This window comes from Aspergillus novofumigatus (assembly GCF_002847465.1).
Source record: "Aspergillus novofumigatus IBT 16806 chromosome Unknown P174scaffold_1, whole genome shotgun sequence".
NCBI classification, from domain to species: Eukaryota; Fungi; Ascomycota; class Eurotiomycetes; order Eurotiales; family Aspergillaceae; genus Aspergillus; species Aspergillus novofumigatus.
The window spans coordinates 3,093,057-3,115,200 of record NW_020194274.1 but is presented as its reverse complement, the minus strand read 5'-3'; the positions used below and the strand labels follow the sequence as shown (position 1 = coordinate 3,115,200).

The following is a 22,144-nucleotide window of genomic DNA, read 5'->3' as shown; positions in this document are numbered from 1 at the left end:
TGTCAACGACAAGCTAATGCAAAATCACTTTTTCAACTAATCCTTCTGACAACATCCACTGACAGCGGAATTGCGAGTGTTTATTCGATCGATATCATACGGATTCTCCTCGTACTGAGTCGCCGTGCGAGCCAGCGAGCGCCCAGACATTTTCGACGCTCGAGACGCCCTCCTGCTCATATCAATCACAGATGGAACACTGGACAGGCTGCCAGTCTCACTATCGCTTTCGACGTCAACCGCAGCCGCCTCCACCTCGGCATCGGTCTTCTCGATGACAGGCTCTTCGCGCCGAGCTTCCTGCTGATTGCTCTGCGTAAGACGTTGCATGAATGCATCGGCCTCGGCGGCGTAGCGGCAGCGCTTCCGTATGCGCGCACCGTATAGATAAAACACGATGGGGATCGGGACGCAGGCTAGTGACAGGAATGCAGGAATCGATGACGCCCAATGGATTCCTAAGAAAGTAATCAGCAAGAGGTCGAGTGAAACGAGTGAGGTCACGTGACTTACCCAGCCCTGAGTAGAGGTAGCTGGTGAAGAGGGGAAAGGCTGCGCCAAAGAGAGACCGGAGAGCGGAGTTTGCTGCGAGTACGGACGCCGAGTAGATCGTATATGCATCGATCAGGTAGTTGAATACGCTGAGAAACACGAGAACTAGCCCGAATCCGAAGGGTGCTCCGGCGGCAATCGAGGCCATCCAGTGAATTGAGGGCGAGTTGGTCCAGGCGAACCAGAAAAGACCGATGGGCAAGGCAATAGCACCGACGATACTTGGAGGCAGACGGACTTCGGGGGGAAGGCGACCCGTTGTTTGTCTGCACAATTTGGCGTAGTGCATGTTCTCTGGAAATGTGTAGATGACAGCGATGATCATACCGACCAGGATCCCTAGAAAAGCCAATCCTCCGATACCCTCATTCCAACCGCGGGCCTCCTGAAAGACGATTGGAAAGGCGGCAAAGCAAAGGTATAAGATGCCGTAGATGATAGCCATATATATGCAAAACAGAAACACGATAGGCTCACGAAACAGGAGACGCCATGGCCGCGACAGTGCTGTAGTCAAAGTCTGCTGCAGCGACAGTTTACCTCGTTCAATATCCAGCTTACTACGGTAGACCTTGCCACTCAGTTCAGAGAGCCTTTCGGCGCGTCTGCGCAAGAGAACCGGGGCGTATGTTTCGGGCAGAAACACACAAAGGCATATCCAGATGATACCCGAAAAGATGGCCAAGAACCCTTCCACCCAGCGCCAACCAGCGCCAGAGCCGAGGAAACCTCCGATAATTGGGCCGATAGCTGGTCCGCAAAGAGGTGCTGCAGAGAAGAGGCTAATAGCAATGCCCCGTTTGGCGGCGGGGAACATATCGGCAATACTTCCACCTGCATTGCCAAAGGGAGACGATCCGAAGAAACCAGCCAAGAATCGCAGTATGATCAATGTCTGGATATTCCCAGAACCGGCACATCCGGCATTAAAGGCAGTAAGTAAGCAGAAAGTGAGGGTGAAAACGTTGCGTCGACCGAATACTTCGCTCATCGGTGCCCAAATCAGCGGTCCGAACGCAAATCCAAGGACGAAAAGGGATATTCCTAGAGTGGTGACTTCTCTTGAAGAGCCCAGCTCTCTCATGACCTCGGCCATGCCTCCCGAGTAGGCAGAAGATATCAGCGCAATCGCCAGGGTAGCCAAGGAGACCAAGATCGTGAGCGACCATTTCAGCATAGAGCTGAAATTCATCGGATTGCGCGAGTCACCAGGGATCCAAACAACAACAAAGGGATCATCATCGGTGCCTCGTCCAGCGTAAGGATGATTGATCACCTCGTTCGTGACCACCTTTTGATCAAAGACCAAGCGCCAGTACGGGATCTTGGAGGCTTGGGGCGCCTCGCCTTCAAAGCCAGCCATAGTTTGGCGTGGTGACTGCAGTAATCTTCTGTCAGAGTCCGCATACCAAGAGCTAGAATTTCATATTCCACCTTTAAAAGTCCATAAACTCACCTATCGATTTCTGATTCGATTGGAGATTTCAGAGATCATTTGGCCTGCGCTTTGTTCTCCGAAAATTAGGAGGACCCCTTTGTTGGATGCTCTTCATTCCCTCTTCTCTGTTCGCAACTTGAATGAAAAATGGCCAGGTATATTTTGAAGGCATAATGAGATGATATATAGTAATGATATCAAGTGCCGAAAGAAGCCTCGGCAAGAAGCGAAAAACCAGACGGAATTGATTATAATCCAACATATTCACGAATCAGAGATTGCAGGGATCTTAGATAGCTTGCCCCCTAAATCTCAGTTAGTCAATAAACCTTACGCAATAATACTGAAAGCTTGAATGTTATTCGAGACTCTTGTAGATTGCGGTCCAGTATCCGTGAGATGAAAAACAAATGTCTCCGTCTCCACCGGCACTCTTGAATTCGAAGTCAAACATACTCGCCATTATCAGTGACCAATACGGTCGAAATTGATTTCTCGGATCCCGGCAACATGTTGGATGTCAACGAGAAGTTCAATCTGCATAAATGTTTTCGGACGTCATAGTGACTGGTAGGGTCACCCTAATACTGGCCGATTCTTTTTCTTTTTTCTGTTGTAGAAGCAAGCAACGGGACCCAGGGCTCGGCAACCGGGCCCAGCGCTGCGTACCTGAACCGCTGAAACAGGCCGAGAAGTGGTCTCGAGAGGTAGATGCTCAAGACATCAACATCGCCCGCTGTTCTTCTCAAGCCTCTTCTTCTTATTTATCATGATAGTTCTACCCCCTGGATAACAATGCTGCTGTGTTCGGCATCTCCGACTTATTCTGGAGTCTGGACTCGTAAACCAGAGACCGGCAAATCCTGCCGATAAGCGGGTCCACCAGATAGGCGAGTTCGAGATATACCCGGAAGTTTGCTGCCGAGCCCATCGAACACGACATTGAGTTTCCCAGGAGCAGTGGGGTTCGATGTGCAGTGTTGCTTCTTCTGATTGCTTCTGTAGTGCATGATGGAGGAATAAACGTGGACAAGAAATGTGTCTTTGTTCGAAAATACTGTTCCTCTGCAACGTCGAGTTTTGCGTGAAAATCAGCAACTGGCTCTTTGTCTCATTTGTGAAAATGTAGGTAGAGGAGTTCGAGGTCGAATCAACAGCGAGCTCTTTGCGTTTGAGCAGTCTGATAATTCTGAAGTGAGAGTCAGTATCGAAACAACAGACGGCCAGACGCGAAAGAAACATGCCTTTTCTGAGCGGCGGGATTACGGGCCTTTTAAACGGATTTCCATCATGATGCTTACGTTTTTGCTGTCGGTGTGTGGAGAGATTCAAGCAAATCTGGTACCTGAAGGGAAGTAGTTGTTGCATAGCAAGTGAAGTTTGTTCACTGTGAGAAGAGTAGCTGCATATAATTACAGAGGATGCCCTCTGAATGCCTGATTATACACCATCATTTTGCTACAGATTCGTCGAGCAGGTAATTCAAATATTGACCTTGCATGTCAAGGCAAATTGTCGTTAACTACATATATGGAAAATAAGAGAAGCTGCTAGTCGACCTTAGAGAAAAGCATCTGTTTGTCCTCAATCTCTATCCTACCCGAGACTGAGTAAAAATCACAGCCCTGGTGTAATCTCGTTGGTCCTGCTGTGACTGTTCAACAGCCAGTAGCAGGCGTGTGGTACGGATAAGCAGTTCTGTAGTCGATAGTTGTCAGCATCGGCTCTGGCTCGCGGAGTAGCGGTAACCCCCAGACCTTCAATGTCAACCTCATAACTAGCAGGTGGTATCTCGTCACGATGCATAAGAATAGGGAATTGCTGTTGGGAGACCTCCTTCTGTCGTACCCGAAGCTTGAGACCTACATTCTGCCCCGTGTCGACCCATAGAGTTGGATTGTCGGTTGAGTTGCTGGGGGCATCGCTACTACTCCTCTGTCCTTGGTCCCTTAACCAGTCTCGGAAGAGCCTGACCACGCCGTCTACGACCTCGATGGTGCTTAAAAGGAGATCAGTTCCAGGCACTACCTTCACCACACTCACGACGACGCATAGCTGGGAGAAATTCTCGAAGTCCTCGAGATTAACAGGCCTTGTTACAGGCTTATCCTCTTTGCCGAGTTCACCCTCAAGGAGGTCTATCAGAGTTGTTGTCAGCCTGGGTCCAAACACATGGCTTTCTTCCTTCCGGATCTGCCACGCAAAGTCTCATACCCGAAGATGGAGTTATCCGCGCGCCACTACCTCTCTGCTCAATAGTCACTTCTGGACGAAATCGTGAATAGAGAGAGGTCAGTCTTCCCAGTCTCTTGGCTGTGTCTACGTCCTCGTACAGCGAGCCCTTCCCCTCATATCGGTCGCTTAAGCCATCTGTGCCAAGATACTTGCAGAACACGTGGGGTTCGGTAAGCTTAGAGCTTGGGTGAAAGCATTCGAGGATAAGCTTGTACTCTTTCAGAGCCGCGGCTAGCAGAAGACGATAATGAATGATGCGTAAGACCAGGGCATGAAAGCGATGGGAGATGGTCGCTAAAGGGAGTAGGTCACGGGTGGAGAAGGGGGATAGGATGTGGACAAAGACCTAGAGTCCGAAATAAGGGATATTAGTCTACAGCAAGGATCTAAGGTTATGAGATCCCTCAGGAAATACCTCATTTGGCAGACAGTAGAGATGGAGTTGCGGAGTCTTGCTGGAAGCCATCCTGCTGTCCAGTCCAGCCTCGATGACGTGGGGAGCCCGGCGTCTGGACGGAGTTCATCGACAAGAATGACGGTGCATCATAGGAGTCACTTTGAACACGAGACTGATCTTTCACAATCTCAAATGGAAGACACAGTCTGAACAATCAGAAGCAGACCAGATTGTGGCTGATAAGCGTTGTTGATAAGCTCAATAGAGCTGCCCCTCATTTATCCGAAGGTCCTTGGGAGGGAGGTAACTACTAGTTCTACTGACGTCAGCCCGAGTCCGTTGCGATGATGTGTTCGGCTCGGCGTGGGAAAATTCGGCTGCCTCTTCAATAGGAAAATGACCCGGTTTGTGATTGAGCTAAAGGGTATGGAGTGGCATGGCTAAAATGTATTTTACCGAGGCCAATTTGAGCTCTCCTCATATGTCCTAATTGGTTGCGCTGGAATCGGGTTATTTGACTCCGCCGGATATCGTAGTATGCATCCGACCTTTGAATCAATAACAGCCATCTTGAATATGTTCAGGTGAGGACATAACATCAAGCAGTGAGCGTGCACAAAAAGAGAGCAGCTATATACAGACCGGCTGTCTATCCGACCATATTCAGCCGAGCACCTACTAAGTCTCAGTGAATGGAAACAAAATAGACCGGGCGGAGACCCCGCGACAACTTTTCCGGAGCCCCGCCGCATTGACCGGCCTCCTGGTTGGGCAGATGACATTGAAACCCTTTCTCGACTGAACAGTTTTCCTTTTTCTTTCTTCTCTTCTTTTCTTTTCTCAGGTCGCTTGGTCTGTTCGGTCTTTCGTTGAAAATCCTCCTCAATTATCTACAATGGTTGAAAGCGTTCTCGACGACATCTCCCACCGGAGGTTCAACCCCCTCCGGGGATCTTACATCCTAGTTTCTCCTCACAGGACTAAGCGCCCGTGGCAGTAAGTTGAAAAGATATTCTTGGGTGATGAAAACATCATTAACCAAGTGATCGCGCAAAACAGAGGACAGCAGGAGAGCCCCTCCAAGACCACCTTGCCCGCTTATGACCCTGCTTGCTATCTGTGCCCAGGTAACAAGCGCGCGCAGGGAGACACCAATCCCAAGTATGAGAAGACGTTTGTCTTTGTCAACGATTACAGTGCCGTCAAGGAGGAGCAGGCTCCTTATAACCCTGAGGGCGGAGATAGTGCGTCCCCAGATGCAGAGGCGAGGAAAATGACGGAGCCGTCACTAATGCGCAATCCTCCTAGGTGTCGAGTCATTCTTTCTCAAGGCCGAACCTGTGACGGGCAAATGCTATGTGTTGACCTTTTCTGCGGCCCATAACCTCACCCTGGCAGACTTATCGCCAGCCGAGATTGTCCCTGTCGTAGATGCATGGACCGAGATCTACTCGGCCCATTTGTCGCCCAAGTCTCCTCTGGCCGCCGTGGCTCCTGCGACCACACTGCCTCCCAACTCCCCCTTCGCCAACTTGTCCAAGCCCAAGGAGCAATACCGGTACATGCAGATCTTCGAGAACAAGGGCGCTGCTATGGGCTGCTCGAATCCCCACCCCCACGGTCAGGTTTGGACCACCAGCTCGCTGCCTGAAGAGCCAGCGATGGAACTGGAGCAGATGAAGAAATATCGACGGGAGCACCAAGGCAAGCATATGCTGGAAGACTATGCCGCCCTGGAATGCCGGAAGCAGGAGCGCGTCGTATTTGAGAACGAGGCTTTCCTGGTCGTCTGCCCGTGGTGGGCAACCTGGCCGTTCGAAACCATGATCGTCAGCAAGAAGCACAAGCGCGCGCTCGTTGACCTCAATGAGAACGAGAAGGCCCAGCTGGCCGAGGCCATCGCCGAGATCACCAGACGGTACGACAACCTCTTCGAGACGCACTTCCCTTACAGTATGGGCATTCACCAGGCGCCGCTCGAGGGCACCAATGAGGAGATCGAGTCTTCGTACCTGCACCTGCATTTCTATCCTCCGCTGCTGCGCAGCGCAACCGTGCGGAAGTTCTTGGTCGGGTAGGTTCTCTACAGTTCGCACCTATTGACATATCCGCTAACCAACCCCAGGTATGAGATGATGGCCGAGCCCCAGCGTGATATTACCCCTGAACAAGCGGCTGCGAGATTACGTGGTTGCGGAGGAGAGTTGTACAGGAAGAAGATGGACGCATGAGGCGAGTCAGAGGAACCAACTTTTGTATAGATAATTAGGTTAGTGCTAGGAATACCCATATCCTGTCTTGGGAAGGACGGATCCGGTCTCGACCTCGGTCAGCTTAGTACCGAGCCGCCGAGACAGTACAGCAAACCCAAAAAAGTTGTAGATGAGATATCCATGTCCATTGAGAATGTCGTCAAGACCGAGGAACCTCATTTAGACTCTACGCAGAGAGATAAGCTTCCCTCTGCGTCAACATCCAGGTCAACGTCGACGACGCAACAATCAACGGGCTCACGAACCGCCCCTTGAGCTGCGCACTACCGAAAGCCAACCACTCGCCGACAAAGTGGACAAGGGCAAGGCCAAAGCTCCAGATTGCAAGGTCGTATACAGCGGGAGTGGTGATATTGTAGGCCGCGTACATCCGGACGACGGCCGAAAGGAAGGTCCAGGTGCCAAAGGTGCGGGAGGACAGAGGGGTTACGAACGAGCGGCCATCAGCGGTTCTGGCATTGTAGAGCTCTGCGGCGTAGCTGTCCGAGCGGTAGCATTGGAGGCTGTTGATTGCAGAGACGACGGAGACCTGTTCAGCAAGGATGGTCAGTTCTGATTCTTTGTTTACAGCAGAGTCCAGTCAGTAAACACGCGTACCAAGACGAGCCATTTGGGCAGAAGACCCTCGAAAGGGGGTAGGTAGGAGAGGATACTGGTCATTATGTAGATGGGATGGAAATGCAATTGCTATTAAATGGATTAGGTTACAGCGAGTTTGCTTTTCATATGCATCTACCTTGTGGACGATGAAGGGTGAACACCAGACTAAGGGGGCCGAGGTACGGCGGACTATTGGTCCCACTCCGCAGTCATGAGTACCAAAGGTAGGGAACTTTAGATAACTTTGAATACCACCGAATCGTCATAGACCTCCTTAGGGATATTGAATCATTGATAGAATAAGTCATTACAAAGTAGTATGTCGCATTCCAATGCGGACATTGAATACTACCTTAGAGAGGTATATGTTTTGAATGTCCTGTCACTAGTGGGTCTCCCCGACAAAATGTCTTCCTGGTTTCTAACCCGTATGCATAGCGCTCTCTTATATGAGCATTCCATGTCCTTGCTATATATACTATAGGATGAATTAAATCAGGCTATATGATGATTCATATCCTAGTATACATGCCATTGAATATTCGTGGAGGTAGCAGCATTGAGTGAACAGTAAACTAGTGATAAGCATCTTTTGTAGAAGCTGTCCGCCGTAATAAGGCTGATATGGCTGGCCGAGGATGTTCGGTCTTGGCGCAATGTTTCTCCCCAACAATTTTGACTTCTCCGCGTGCGGCGCGCTCCTTCAATTGATAATAACATTGTACTCCCGCCGACAAGCTTCTTTATCCTAACAACTGCAGTGTCAGTACGGGAGAGGTCGTCGTCATGGAGTACCTGTCGAAGTATACAGCTTGTTTATCCAACTGGGGGCTCAACCTTGAGCCCGGTCTGCAGACTGTGGGCGCTGCGGTCCTGCTTACGACGGGGAGCTTGTTTATTGCTTCGCGAGTTTTGACTTTTATCAGAGTGCTCTTGAGTTTGTTTGTGCTTCCAGGGAAGCCGGTACGTTGGATATTATTATTATTACTCTAGTCAACTTTCATACTGACAGTAGTCAGCTCCGCTCGTTCGGCCCCAAGGGTAGCTGGGCAGTGGTTACAGGTGCCTCGGATGGATTAGGCAAGGAGTTTTCTCTACAGCTCGCTCGCGCCGGCTTCAACATTGTGCTTGTGTCCCGGACTGCCTCGAAGCTCGCCACATTGGCCGAGGAGATCACTACCAAACACTCCGTGCAGACCAAGACGCTGGCAATGAACTTTGCTGCCAACGACGACGCCGACTACGAGGAATTCAAGGCGATAGTAGATGAACTGGACGTCGCGGTCCTGATCAACAACGTCGGCAAGAGCCATGACATCCCTACCCCGTTCGCACTGACCCCCGAGGACGAGATGACGGATATTGTGACCATCAACTGCCTGGGCACCCTGCGCGCTACACAATTGATCATCCCCGGCATGATGCAGCGGAAGCGCGGTCTCGTGCTGACGATGGGCTCGTTCGGCGGTCTGCTCCCCACCCCTCTACTGGCTACGTACTCTGGCAGCAAGGCCTTCCTGCAGCAGTGGTCGACGTCCCTTGGCTCCGAGCTCGAGCCGTACGGCATCACGGTCGAGCTGGTGCAGGCGTACCTTATCACCTCTGCCATGTCGAAAGTGCGCCGGACCAGCGCCACGATCCCGGACCCGCGGGCCTTTGTCAAGGCTGTGCTGTCCAAGATTGGTCGCAATGGAGGGTCTCCGGGCTATGCGTACAGCTCTTCGCCATACTGGAGTCATGGTCTGATGGCCTGGTTCTTGACCTGTGTGATGCAGCCGATGGGCAAGTTGGTTGTCGGCCAGAACAAGTCCATGCACGAGGCCATTCGGAAGCGTGCTTTGCGTAAGGCGGAGCGGGAGAAGGGGAAGAAGAGTACTTAGCTGGGCGGGGGCCATGGGTTAGCTTTCAGGCTGTATGTACCCTGGCTAAGACATCTAATGTTGGAGACTGCATGTGGATTAGATCCAATGTTGGAGGACATAGTGACGAAGACTGATAAGACTATCAACAAGGATGAATAACGAAAAGATTTTGTTAGAGTACGCTCCACTATCTAGATTCTGTATGGAACAGCCGATCCAGACTTGGTTTGCAGGCCGTCTTCCAGTGTTACGAGGTCAATGGCACAAGCCTTTACCATATCACTCCATGCTCCTGCCTCATGGGACGTCATGGTCTATGGAGTGTATTAAGGACAAGGCCGTGAGGATAAGAGTCAACACTGTCCCTCGGTCAGCCCTCGGCCAGATTTCTTGCGTGCTGCCATAAACATCTAGAGGTCTAGATCCCAGCAATGAAGAGGTAGCGCGAAGACATGTAGGTGCTACACTGTGCGGTCCATTACCCATTTTCACCTAAGATAATTCTCAAGGACTAAATCAACACAGACAATTTCACACCACGCCATTCCTGCATCTTGACTCTATAGTCCGGGCGTCTCATCATCAGACTCGGATAACCTTCTGTCTACGTCCGATCAAAGCCATGCAGTAAATATCTGAGATTGTAAAGGCCGCTTGATCATTTCACACTTTTTCAGATAGTGTGCCCAATGCAGAGTACACCATGAGACTTGTATTATTAGAGGAGCAGCTACAGCAGCAAATATTGCCACCATGAAACCCGTTTTGCAAGGCAGCCTCGACGGTCAACACTACTGCACGAGTCGGCCCGTCACTTACCGAGTTGAGTGAAGCGGCATGCCGAGTCTCACCGAAGTCTAAAACGGTCAACTAATCTGTAAGGTAATCACCGAGCTATCAAAAGATTACGTCCCGGAATTCCAATCCCAGAAAGTCCGGTGAATCTCCGAAGCCTGCATGTTGTATGGTACGTCAGATGGATCCTTGGTCGAGTATCTAGACTACTTTGGCCAGGGTAGGAAAGGGAAAAGCCAAGTTCAATGGCTGATGATGATGCTGATCGCCTTGTTCCTGCATCTACATTGATTGGATGGGTGTTACGGAAGACTTCGGACGCTAAATATAAATCGCATTTTTACACTATGTTGTTTTCAGTTATCGATCATCAGTCTGTTGATCAACGGATGCGACCCGTTGACTGAATTTTTTTGTCTTGTGGGTCGGTGGTGGTCCCATTGAAAAATCAGTAGACGATGCTAAAAATTATGGTCTGCTGCTTCTAAAGAGATGATGTTTTCAGAATTTGAGACGGGAAGAGATGCGCCCTTAAGTACAGTTACAGTAATTCTTGTGAATAGGAGATAGTTAATGATACAAGACAGACGACGCATAATAGAATCATGATAAGTTTAGAGAGATACAAATGAGATTGAGATAATGACGCACTATGCCGACTATGTACAAGAAGGCCCACTATGAGCTAGTATGATGCAGATCCACCATCGGTGAACTAGAACAGGATGTGCAAAATTTTCATGGCTCGGGCTGGGCTTGCTGTGTTCAATCGGCACACCGAAAATCTCGACAATCCCGAGTCCGCATGAGCATGCCGATCGGTCCGAGTCCGTCACCGAAGAAGTGTCAAACCATGTCAGTCAGAATCAGCACACTCTCTGCTTATCTATTCTCAGGACATTGATATCGAGAATTATCTTGGAGTCATAAGTAGTGACTAGAGTCCAAATCTACAGACCCGACATGGTATAAATCCACCACTCCTTCCCTTCGCCACTCTTTCCTGCAGTCTTTCCTGCAGTCTTTGTTGTCCTGCTCTCGGCATCGTCTTCTCGGGCTCAATGAGCAAAATTCTTCCCGATGGCCCCACCGAATGATCTAGTGGTCAGCTAACCACAAACTAGGCGCTGCTCTAAGCCTTGAATCATGATCTGCCTCGACCTTGGAAACGCTTCGCTTGGCTGAGGCAGCCGAGAGAGGTACGTACCTGCTTGTAATAATACAACTCAGTTTTAGTCAATGTTACAACACAAAAAAGAAATTAAACACAAGGCAGGGGCCGATGGTGGATCCGCTGCCTGAGGCTGCTCTTTAGCTGGCCTGGTTCTGAATCAAGGGACCTGAAGGGATAAAAGAATGAAACCTCAAATGATTTGAAATCACTAAGACAGTAGTTTGTGTACAGGCAGTATGTCTCAATTGTATCCAATATTTATCAAGCAGTAAGATTGCAATTGAAAGTGTAACTATCTGTCGTACTGTACTGAGAACTGTCCATCGCTCGCGTGGAGTCCCGATCGGGAAATGCCCGTGGCATCAAGGACTGTCGGAGACGTCGAAGTCTCAGACTCCATCTGCATCATCGTTGCATTCCAATCACATCATGTCATTCAGATCTCCAAATTACTTCGTACTGCCGACCATCCAGGCACAACCCGATGAATAATCTCTGCTTCGTGGAAATCACCTGTCCCTCCTCTTCCTCCTCGCCTCCCCCCTTCTCCACTCCCCACTAGAATTTTCCAAGAACACCACCCCTCGTTCTGGTCGACGCTCCCCCTAGCTTCACTTGTCTGATGTCGCTGCGTACCGTCCAATCATCACCGGCGAGTCACTCACTTTCCGTCTCTTCCAGATGGGGTCCCCATCCATTGTGCCCCTGCCATTCCTCTGGCCCATGGGCGTACCCCGGGTGGAAGTCAGTACTGCCGATGGATGAAGACTTTTTAACGCTCTGACTCCGTATATAATTTCCCCTCACTCCCCTCTTCTCTTTTCGCTCTCTTCCTCTCTTTCTTTCCTCCATCCCCGTGAGCCTTTCCCCCCTCTGGATGAACCGCCATCATGGGTGTCTCCAATCTCCTATCAAAGTTCGGCAAGCCTGCCGTGGAACAGCATGAGGACTCGCAGGCTACTACTCCTGCTCGTGCCGACTCCACGCTGGAGAAGGACAGTGACCTCATCGACGACAGTCCCGTCAAGTATCTTACATGGCGGTCCTTCATCCTGGGTATTGTCGTCTCCATGGGTGGTTTCGTTTTCGGTTACGCAACTGGTAAGTTATCGCTCTAGGATCTGCCTCATCGGTTACAATCGCTCATGATTTTACTATAGGTCAGATTTCTGGTTTCACCACCATGGATGACTTCAAGAGACGATTCGCCGAGGTCCAGCCCGACGGATCATACAAGTTCAGCAACGTTCGCAACGGTCTCATCGTCGGTCTTGTACGTTGTCATCATATCAAAGTCGCATCATTCTTCGCTAACCACTCGAACAGCTGTCGATTGGTACCATGATTGGCGCTCTGGTCGCTGCTCCCATTGCTGACCGCATGGGACGCAAGTTCTCCATCTCCTTCTGGTCTCTGGTCCACATTGTCGGTATCATCATCCAGATGGCCACCGACAGCAAGTGGTACCAGGTTGCCCTCGGCCGTTGGGTGGCTGGTCTGGGTGTCGGTGCGCTGTCCAGCATCGTTCCCATGTATCAAAGTGAATCCGCTCCCCGCCAGGTCCGTGGTGCCATGGTCAGTGCCTTCCAGCTGTTCGTGGCCTTCGGTATCTTCATCTCGTACTTGATCAACTACGGTACCGAGACCATTGAGTCGACCGCCTCCTGGCGTATCACCATGGGCATTGGCTTTGCCTGGCCCCTGATCCTCGGTGTGGGAACCCTCTTCCTGCCCGAGTCGCCCCGCTTTGCCTACCGCCATGGCCGCATTGATGAGGCTCGCAAGACCATGAGCAAGCTCTATGGCGTTAGCCCCAACCACCGTGTGGTTGTGCAGGAGATGAAGGAGATGAAGGACAAGCTGGACGAGGAGAAAGCTGCCGGCGTAGCTGCCTGGCACGAGATCTTCAGCGGTCCCCGCATGTTCTACCGTACCGTTCTGGGCATTGCCCTGCAGTCCCTGCAGCAGCTCACCGGTGCCAACTTCATCTTCTACTACGGTAACAGTATCTTCACCTCCACCGGTCTGAACAACAGCTACGTCACCCAGATCATCCTGGGCGCTGTCAACTTCGGTATGACCTTGCCTGGTCTGTACGTTGTCGAGCACTTTGGCCGCCGGAACAGTCTGATGGTCGGTGCTGGCTGGATGTTCATCTGTTTCATGATCTGGGCCTCCGTCGGCCACTTTGCTCTCGACCTGGCGGATCCCTCCAACACTCCCCAGGCCGGTGCTGCCATGATCGTCTTCACCTGCTTCTTCATCGTCGGCTTCGCCACCACCTGGGGTCCGATCGTCTGGGCCATCTGTGGTGAGCTGTACCCCGCCCGCTACCGTGCCATCTGCATAGGTATCGCAACCGCCTCCAACTGGACCTGGAACTTCCTCATCTCCTTCTTCACCCCCTTCATCTCCAGCTCCATCGACTTCGCTTATGGTTATGTCTTCGCCGCCTGCTGCTTCGCTGCCGTCCTTGTCGTCTTCTTCTTTGTCAACGAGACCCAGGGCCGCACCCTCGAGGAGGTCGACACCATGTACGTCCTGCACGTCAAGCCCTGGCAGAGCAGCAGCTGGGTGCCCCCCGAGGGTATCATTCGGGATCTGCACCCCGCTCCCGAGGAGAATCAGAAGCAGGAGGGCCAGGGTCAGGTCGAGCACAACGAGCCCACCGAGATCCGGGAGTAAACATCCCGTCTCGAACTCATGTACAGTATTTCTGGGGACGGGTTCTGCAGATTTTTCTTTTCATGTTGCATATGAATGAATCACTCTAGTTCGCTTGATGTGCATACTCATTGCAAAAGATACGGCGTTCAAACGGTTACTGGGAGCATTTAGACCATCAATCAATCAATCAATCAATCAATTCTCATATCATCTTGGACTTCTGTACAAACCCACTTTAGACATTGTAACTGTCTATTAGTTGGGCCATCGGCTGTAACCCCCTCTGGTAGACTTTTGCACTTTCCATCTTGGCTTAGCAATTCCTCTAGCCCTAAAACATCGTAGTCTGCGGAACTGTATACAACTCGACTATGCAATTGCACTACATCTGATAGGCGGCAGAAACGCATACAACGATCTAACCTTGAACTTTTCGTATATAAGCGATACCATGAAATTGATTCTTGACTCTAGGGATATAGACCAGGTATTCAAGCGGTGTCATTCAAATCAGGTGGAAAGAATCAGAATGGAAGAATGCAAGCACAGATAAAGGACCCCAACGCCGATTTTTGACACCCGTTTCCGTTTTGAAACAATATACGACTAAGATTAGGAATGGACTTCGTCTCATCGTCGACTTCGATCCTGACCACGATTGCAATGCGGATGCCTTTACCGGCGCTGGGTCTTGCCGATCGTGCGCTTTCCGGTGTACTATTGTGTGATAAAAGTTAGTGGATGAGGGGAATCATAGGTAGAAAAAACGGGGAAGGGGAAAACGTACCAGATGCTTGGGCAAGGAGGCGGTCGTGTGTCGGTCTGCTTCTCCGGCTCTGGCCATCCGGTTCATCTTCTTCTGGCCCAGCTTGAGAAGGCGCTCGGCCTTGCTGCGGGATGTCGTGTCCGTCACACCGTCGACCAGACGGTTGGTGGCCGCCTGGCTGCGGGCGCGGCTCTTGGCGCGGGCAATCGCCTGGCGAGGATCCGAGCCGTCGATCTCCATGGCGTCGCCGGTATCGATCTCGCTGCGGGTGGTGGTGCGGCCGCGTGCCTGGCTCTGGGAGCGGGCGCGGGCGGCAGCCGCATCGACGTCGTAGCCGGCCGCGTCCAGAGCCTGCTCCATCTGCGACAACTTCTTGGCCTTGGCGCTGCGGGGGATGGCCGCGCGGTTCTTGAGCGACTTGCGCAGCTTGGCGTCGTTGCGCATCAGCGCGCGCTTCTCGCGGATCAGGTCCGCCTTCATGCGGTTGTCTGCGTCCTCGACATCCTCGACGCTCTCGTCCGAGTCGTAGAAGCCCTCCGCCTCCAGCTTTTCCTCCTCTTCCTCCAGCGCGGCCAGCTTCTGCTCGATATCCGGATCCACAAAGTCGTAGACGTTCTTGCCGTTCCAGACCTCGGGGATCTTGTCGTGCTTCCACTCGTCGTCGGCCAGCGTGTAGTTCTTCTTGAGGTCGACGTTGTACACACCGGCACCGCCGTTCTCCTCCTCGATGTCCCGCTCGAGCTTCTTCCGGTTCGGGTCGTCCTTGTCGTATTTCTTCACGTTCTTGACCGCCTCGGGAATGAATGCCTCACGCACGCCACCGACAGGCTGTGCCACGTGGATACGCGCCAGCACGTCACCCAGACGACCTCCGGGAGTCCCGGAGCTGTTGGTACCTGACTTGAGCTTCTGGGCCACTCGCTCGGCCAGGAGCTTGTCGCAAGCAGCGTTCTTTACAGCCGTGACACCCTCGGTGGTTGCGCACGACAGCTGCAGCATCTCCACGTCGCCGGACTTGAGGATCTTCTGGATCTCCTCTTGGTATTCCGGTTCGAGATCCTCGGGCCGACGGACATCAATCTTGTTGACCACCAGGAACACGATCTTGTTGGCAAACAGAGGTCTGATGCTGTGGAAGAGCTTGATCTGATCGGCGACCGAGTAGCCACATTGCTCGGAAAGATCCATGAAGTACATGATGGCAGAGCGAAGATGGGCAATAGCGGTAATGGACTGCATTTCAATCGTGTTCATTTCCTCCAGAGGGTGATCCAGGATACCAGGAGTGTCAATGGCCTGGAATCGCAGGTACTTGTAGTCGAAATGGCCAACGAACAAACTCTTTGTGGTGAAAGCATAGGGCTGGACATCGACATCGGCACGGGTGATGCTGCGCAAGAAGCTGGACTTTCCGACGTTGGGGTATCCGCAGATCAGGAGAGTACGGGTGTTGGGGTCGATGGAGGGAAGACGACCCAAATGCTGCCGAACCTGCTCCAGATAGACAAGGGGATCCTTCAGACGTCTGCAGATGGTGGCCATACGACCCAAGGCGGCACGCTTGAGCTGCTTGCACTGAAACAGAGACTGAGCATATTTGATGAGACGGACATAGTCGCGAGATACGGTTTCGATGAGATGCTTGGCGGTCGACACCTGGCCGAGAGCGATTCTGAAGTGGTCGGCGTCATAAAGGGTGTTCATAAGATCCTTGTCTTAAGGATGTTAGTTATAGAGCAAATGAAATCGCAAGGCAGGAACGTACGGAAAGGATGGATATCCTGCAATCTGGGGAATCCATCGAGAATTGCCTGGAACTTGTCGCAGAATGTTTCCTGGGTGAATCTGACCTTCCGAGTGTAGAAACCTATTATTGCGCAGAGAATTTTCGTTAGTGCCACTGTTCTTCTTTTGAGGACATGAAATCAGACGGATATGGTATCCGTTCACAAATCCATGCAAAAATCCTGTGGAATCGGCCATACCTCTAATACGACTGATCTTGAAACCCGCACGGATCTGTGTAGGGAGCTGTCTCTGTGTGCGACTGAGAACGATATCCAAGAACTCCTGGTTCGTTGGCACAGGTGGGATCTAATCAAGCGGTGAAAAATCCATCAGTTCAGGCTGTTCTGACACAGTATCTGAGAATATATCCATCAACAAGACCACTTACATCCTTCCAGGTCGTCTTCATGATGGGCACCGGCAAGAGAAATAAAACTTGAAAAACTCTTGCGATGTTTCCCGGTGGACGAGCTGATGGAGAGATGTTGTTGATAGACGGGAGGAAAAAAATTATTTGCGGGCGGTCGGGCGGGCAGATTTTGGCGGGCGGTGAACAGCAGAGATGTGGGGAGGGAACAGTAGCGAGACTCTGGTTACAGCGAATAGATAGATCATTGATAAAGGAAAAGGGGAAAAAAATTAAATACTTATTGCATTTTAATCATAATCATGTACATTGACTGTCATCATGGGAGTATGGTTACACATAAGATGGCTGAAAACACAGTCCCTCCGTTCCAGACCCATGACAGAACTCCGTTGCTTTTTCCTCGTAAAGCCCACCATCTAAGACCAAAAACCAGAGTGTGACCCATTAACATGCAAGCTCGTGGGGATAAAAGACAGAGTGAATAACAAAGAAAAGATGAAAGACGACATCAATCTTGCCGAACGAGGACACGCAATACAGAACTCGAAGTAAGATGAACCATTGGTCATGAACTAATGATTATTCCTGGGCGAATTCCAGCACCTGATCCAGTTAGCATTCACATTCTGAGGAGGGCACATATCTTCTAATCAATCAAGAATAAACTTACCAGGTCAGTCCATCCGCCACCGCCAAACTGACACTTGCTGGGACCACGGTTCTCAAACCCGAAAGACTCGTAAAAGGGCACCAGATGGTCATGCGCAATTATGGAGAGGCGCTCTGCGATCGCGGCTTCCCTGATCCGCTGGATATATGACTTCATTAGAGTGCTTCCGACTTGCTTGCCCTGGTGTTCCGGAAGTACAGCGAGGGAATGGATGGCGATGGTGCTGCCGTACTCGTCGTGTCCGATGATCTCTCCGTTCTCCGTAACGACGCGTGCACTCATCCAGTTGGACGGGAGCTTCATGGCATTATCTGTGACGAGTTGTGTTGAGGTCCGCGTGGCAATGATATGACCGATCAAAGTCGGACGCGGCTTGGGTTGGCCCTTTGGTACAATGGGAATGGTGAATAGGCCTAGACATAATTCAGGACATTTTGTGAGGCGGTAGATGAACTGGCAGAGAGCAGAAAAAGGTCAGCACGAGATTCCAATTAATTAAAACAGCAGTTTCAGACAGGCGAACACACCTTCTCTCGGGAGCAGCGCTCGTTTTCTGGAAATGCGTTTTCAACCTCGACACAATCATCGACATTGGACACTGTCAGAATCTGGACAAAAGGATGCAGTTCATCCAATTTGGTGCGATGATGCACAGGCGGGCGCCGAAGCCAATATGAGAAATCACTAATCTCGTCAGGGTCGACTGCGACATAGTCTTCGTCCACCTCTTCGTGGTCTTCGTCGGCAGTCTCCAAGGGAAGACCATTCGCCATGGCAGCCTCTGCACGTGGAGACAAATCGCTGGCTGTCGCACGGAGGGGGGAATAGTCATCTGCGTTGGACAAGGGCTTGAAACCGGTCATGGTTTCGGTCTGATGGGTGGGTTCCGCCATGGCCAAGGGGAGTTTCAGTTCTCTTGTTCCGTTGGAGATATCCGATATCTCCCAAAATATCTCCCAACTAAACTCACGACAAGGAAAGGTTGCAAGGAGACTGAGACTCAAATCTATCACTGGCGCACAGATACCTAGGTGGTAATGGCGATGGCGGAGAATGACGGGGGAGGGCTGAAAATTAGAGGGGTTTCCAGTTTGGCGGGAAAGCCTAGAAAAAGCGAGTGAGTGGACTGTGGAGCAGCTTAATGCGGGTGATATGATAGCATTAGATCGGGAGAATTACAGAGTGGATGGACTGAATTAGACTCTTCACATAGGGTTGATTTGAAGATTGATGGCATTCTATCTTTGTGATTACTCGATCTATAATTCTTCAGTTGCATATTGACCAGGATAGTGATAAGGGACCTGCATCATGCAACTCAAGAGGATATCTGATTGACTGTGCTATCTTACAATCTGCAGACTGTGCGGTTGCCACCAGGGGAAAACTCTGAGTAGTACCTCTGTAGTACGTACTAGCTAGATAGTGGCACGTCTTATCGAGCATTCTTCAGGACAGAATTTCCAGCATTTCTTCAGACATCCCAAGTAACGTGACTGTCAGCCATGTTCCCAAGTACCTCTTACTGTGTCACTCTTTTCATCCATCGTTAAGCTACCAAGCAGTGATACTAGCCTCGACTAGTGGAAAAGCCGAGGAGACTACTATCGGATCGGATTTACTCTACATACAACTAACTATCTTGTTACCTCTCTATCGGAGTATACATACTGTAACTCGGTGGTAGTGTCGGCCATACGAGCAGTCGATACTATGAGCGATTATCCACCATTCGGACTGCACATCTCATCAATGAGTAATGAGGACGAGAGAATTTCTCTCAAATCTTAAAGCAGCTTATAATGATGGGAAACCCCATTAGCAGGCAGTTTCTGCGCATAAAGAAAGAGAATGATGAATGTAACAGCCGACCGACAGCGGAATGCGTCATACTCCGGAGTAAAGAAAACTAAATCCCGCATCGACTCATACTACACACAATATTTTCTTTGGGCCCCCTCGACTTGTTAGGTAGCTTCTAAGCCTGTCGCCCTTTTTCTGGCTTCTGGGTTGACCGCTACATATAACTCATATTTCACTCCTCTATATCATCCTCAGTCCCTTTTCTTCCATGCATCCCTTTCTGGTCTTGTTCTCGTGGGTCTTTGACAGGAACGAAACATGAGCCCTCACACTGGTTGGCCGCGGACGGTCAATTCATCTCTCCTCAAGGTACCGAATCATACAACAACCGGATAATTCAAGCGTCTCTGACCGCATTTGTAATGTCCAGAAGCATCGCTCGTCGCTTTGCACCTGCCAGCATACATCGTCTTTCTTGCCTCGATCCTTTTCCACCACTGCTGATCGGCATGTCCAGCAGAGCGCCGACTTTTCTTCTACTAGTCGGAGCTATGACCGGTTAGGCCGACGAGCAAAGGAGAAGCTGCTCGACCGGGTACAGTCACACTGCAGTGCGTATTTATAAGCTCAATTGGCTAACGGGTCCTTTTTTTCTCAATTGCAGGAATTCTTTCTGAGCTTGTTGAGCTCCGCATCCACCAAGCGAGAAGCCAAATCCTATCTGGCTCGGCTGAAGGCTCAACACCCAAAGTCATCCGATCAGAACAAACCCGAACCCGTGGAACCAACTGCAACACCTACCTTACCCTCTGGTGTCAATCTGGGGTCTTTCTACGGAGCCTCTAGATCCGTCTACGAGAGTCCTGTCTTCCGACAGGGCTCCAGCCCTACCACTCCCCCTCCGCTAGAGCCCCTCGAACGACTGCATTTGGCCTTGGTCAGATTGTCCACCCCCCAATCTCTTGATGACAACATTATCGACGGCGTCGCAAGGACTCTGTCTCAATTGAATCGGTTAGGTTTGACCTGCTGTGTTGTGGTTGATCCGGGGACGGAGGGGGTTGCAAGTACTCTGCGACAAGTTGCTATTGAGCAAGCCGATCGCTTGGCAGTCGCAATTCAAAAGCAGCCCGACTCGAAATCACTTCGACTCGACTCGGCCTTTTCCATTGACCCTTCGCGCTCTGATCTCCCACAAGTTTTCTCTCGAAAGGCGCTGCTGAATCCGCTACGCCATGGCCACACCGTCATTCTGACTCCCATTGCATACACTGAACATGTTCCTCGGGCGGTCATAGTGCCAGCGAACGATGCCGTGCTCGCGTTGACGAAAGAGCTGGCTGGTCTAGCAAGCACCCCGGACCCTGATGAGGATCCTATGGTCACTGCAGAAAGAATCGGCCGCCTCCAGAAAGAGGTGTCCTTGGACAGGGTGATTCTACTAGATTCACTAGGTGGGATTCCGGCGTTCAATCGGCGACAGACATCCCATGTATTCATAAACATGGAGCAAGAATACGATGATATCGAAAACGAATTGTTACAAGCGCGAGAGATCGTGCCTGCCGCAGAGATAAGCCTGTTGAAGGCGGGACCCAGTTCCCTAACAGACAACAACCCAGTTTCAAAATTCGTCAACGCAGAGGTCGTGCCAGTGCCCTCTGGCCCGACGCAGGACCTGAAAATCGCGACCCCCAAAGGAGTGCAATCGAAGGCCATCTGGAAAATCTGCGCGTTGCCCAGAAAGCGCTCGCTATGCTACCCTCGGCCTCATCAGGAATCATCACGTCGCCATTCGAGGTCGCGAGCTCGGCCCAGACGTCGCCTACGTCTGAGTTTTCCGCGGTGGGCACTCGACGGCAGAGAAACCCCCTAATCCACAATCTACTGACGGACAAGCCCTTGCTATCATCGTCCCTGCCGATGAGTCGGCGTGGGCCGACGAGCAATGGGCAAGGCACCGTTTATCCCGTCACCTCTCATACTACGTTTGTCAAACGCGGTATGCCGCTGACTATGCTGCCCAATCCGTGGTCGGAGCCGTGGACAGCTCAGAATCGGCCGCGGCTGAAGTTGGACGATCCAAGCATCGACTTGCCTCGCTTGGTTCATCTCATTGAGGACTCCTTTGACCGAAAACTCGACGTCCAAGATTACTTGAACCGTGTCAACGATCGCCTTGCCGGGTTGATCATCGCCGGTGAGTACGAAGGCGGTGCCATTCTAACCTGGGAACTTCCCCCTGGCGTGAAGGACGATGGCAGTGAGGCCAGTAATGCTCGAATGGTCCCGTACTTGGACAAATTTGCCGTGCTCAAGCGCAGTCAAGGGGCAGGCGGCGTGGCAGACATTGTCTTCAACGCCATGGTGCGCTCCTGCTTTCCCAACGGAGTATGCTGGCGCAGCCGCAAGAACAACCCGGTGAACAAATGGTATTTCGAACGGTCTTTGGGTACTTGGAAGCTATCCGACACCAATTGGACTATGTTTTGGACCACCCCTGGCCTGGTGGAAGATTCGCAGAAGTTTCGGGATTACGAAGCTGTATGCCGCAGCATTCAACCAAGCTGGGCCGACGACACCGGCGTGGTTGATTGATTGGACTCCGCTTGACATTTTCTTGCATATATTCATTTCTATTAGATATATCCTTCATAGAGTACATAGAGGTGCGAGGAATTGAATTGTTGATAGACCGGCAATGCTATGAACAGAAACTCACCGCCTTCGGCGATTGCCATGGCTTGTCTCCGT

The 22,144-nt window shown here is 51.2% G+C and overlaps 10 protein-coding genes across 10 annotated transcripts; 4 read left to right on the top strand and 6 right to left on the bottom strand.

Moving 5' to 3' along the window:
• Positions 1 to 36: 36 nt before the first annotated feature.
• Positions 37 to 1,915, bottom strand: P174DRAFT_363131 (MFS transporter; the record flags this gene model as incomplete). The annotated part of the gene is made up of 2 exons (XM_024821899.1): positions 37 to 458; positions 514 to 1,915. The coding sequence occupies 2 exons, from the start codon at positions 1,913 to 1,915 to the stop codon at positions 37 to 39; spliced, it is 1,824 nt and encodes a 607-aa protein (XP_024687558.1).
• A 718-nt stretch (positions 1,916 to 2,633) lies between these two features.
• Positions 2,634 to 3,429, bottom strand: P174DRAFT_437401 (uncharacterized protein). Its single transcript, XM_024826296.1, has one exon. The coding sequence runs from the start codon at positions 2,998 to 3,000 to the stop codon at positions 2,812 to 2,814; it is 189 nt and encodes a 62-aa protein (XP_024687557.1). The 5' UTR covers positions 3,001 to 3,429; the 3' UTR covers positions 2,634 to 2,811.
• Positions 3,430 to 3,574: 145 nt separating this feature from the next.
• Positions 3,575 to 4,910, bottom strand: P174DRAFT_437400 (F-box domain protein). Its single transcript, XM_024826295.1, has 4 exons — positions 4,641 to 4,910; positions 4,205 to 4,571; positions 3,748 to 4,128; positions 3,575 to 3,688 (listed from the first exon to the last, which is right to left on the bottom strand). Exons 1-4 carry the CDS (start codon positions 4,689 to 4,691, stop codon positions 3,582 to 3,584), a joined length of 906 nt encoding a protein of 301 aa, XP_024687556.1. The 5' UTR covers positions 4,692 to 4,910; the 3' UTR covers positions 3,575 to 3,581.
• A 197-nt stretch (positions 4,911 to 5,107) lies between these two features.
• P174DRAFT_382703 (UDP-glucose:hexose-1-phosphate uridylyltransferase) lies at positions 5,108 to 6,923 on the top strand. Its single transcript, XM_024823128.1, has 4 exons — positions 5,108 to 5,618; positions 5,682 to 5,866; positions 5,931 to 6,696; positions 6,748 to 6,923. The coding sequence occupies exons 1-4, from the start codon at positions 5,518 to 5,520 to the stop codon at positions 6,851 to 6,853; spliced, it is 1,158 nt and encodes a 385-aa protein (XP_024687555.1). The 5' UTR covers positions 5,108 to 5,517; the 3' UTR covers positions 6,854 to 6,923.
• Positions 6,826 to 7,842, bottom strand: P174DRAFT_447527 (Erg28 family protein). The gene is made up of 2 exons (XM_024828671.1): positions 7,493 to 7,842; positions 6,826 to 7,424 (listed from the first exon to the last, which is right to left on the bottom strand). Exons 1-2 carry the CDS (start codon positions 7,553 to 7,555, stop codon positions 7,062 to 7,064), a joined length of 426 nt encoding a protein of 141 aa, XP_024687554.1. The 5' UTR covers positions 7,556 to 7,842; the 3' UTR covers positions 6,826 to 7,061.
• A 331-nt stretch (positions 7,843 to 8,173) lies between these two features.
• On the top strand, positions 8,174 to 9,571 carry P174DRAFT_382700 (ketoreductase). The gene is made up of 2 exons (XM_024823127.1): positions 8,174 to 8,458; positions 8,515 to 9,571. The coding sequence occupies exons 1-2, from the start codon at positions 8,282 to 8,284 to the stop codon at positions 9,373 to 9,375; spliced, it is 1,038 nt and encodes a 345-aa protein (XP_024687553.1). The 5' UTR covers positions 8,174 to 8,281; the 3' UTR covers positions 9,376 to 9,571.
• A 2,347-nt stretch (positions 9,572 to 11,918) lies between these two features.
• Positions 11,919 to 14,200, top strand: P174DRAFT_437394 (sugar porter family MFS transporter). Its single transcript, XM_024826294.1, has 3 exons — positions 11,919 to 12,427; positions 12,487 to 12,599; positions 12,653 to 14,200. Exons 1-3 carry the CDS (start codon positions 12,217 to 12,219, stop codon positions 14,009 to 14,011), a joined length of 1,683 nt encoding a protein of 560 aa, XP_024687552.1. The 5' UTR covers positions 11,919 to 12,216; the 3' UTR covers positions 14,012 to 14,200.
• Positions 14,201 to 14,434: 234 nt separating this feature from the next.
• P174DRAFT_437392 (putative GTPase NOG1) lies at positions 14,435 to 17,151 on the bottom strand. The gene is made up of 5 exons (XM_024826293.1): positions 16,936 to 17,151; positions 16,745 to 16,853; positions 16,525 to 16,626; positions 14,781 to 16,474; positions 14,435 to 14,710 (listed from the first exon to the last, which is right to left on the bottom strand). The coding sequence occupies exons 1-5, from the start codon at positions 16,954 to 16,956 to the stop codon at positions 14,669 to 14,671; spliced, it is 1,968 nt and encodes a 655-aa protein (XP_024687551.1). The 5' UTR covers positions 16,957 to 17,151; the 3' UTR covers positions 14,435 to 14,668.
• A 345-nt stretch (positions 17,152 to 17,496) lies between these two features.
• On the bottom strand, positions 17,497 to 18,480 carry P174DRAFT_416661 (polyamine acetyltransferase; the record flags this gene model as incomplete). The annotated part of the gene is made up of 3 exons (XM_024824519.1): positions 17,497 to 17,520; positions 17,588 to 18,040; positions 18,115 to 18,480. The coding sequence occupies 3 exons, from the start codon at positions 18,478 to 18,480 to the stop codon at positions 17,497 to 17,499; spliced, it is 843 nt and encodes a 280-aa protein (XP_024687550.1).
• Positions 18,481 to 19,446: 966 nt separating this feature from the next.
• arg2 (acetyl-CoA:L-glutamate N-acetyltransferase) lies at positions 19,447 to 22,098 on the top strand. The gene is made up of 4 exons (XM_024826292.1): positions 19,447 to 19,759; positions 19,821 to 19,985; positions 20,055 to 21,092; positions 21,134 to 22,098. Exons 1-4 carry the CDS (start codon positions 19,709 to 19,711, stop codon positions 21,986 to 21,988), a joined length of 2,109 nt encoding a protein of 702 aa, XP_024687549.1. The 5' UTR covers positions 19,447 to 19,708; the 3' UTR covers positions 21,989 to 22,098.
• Positions 22,099 to 22,144: the final 46 nt, after the last annotated feature.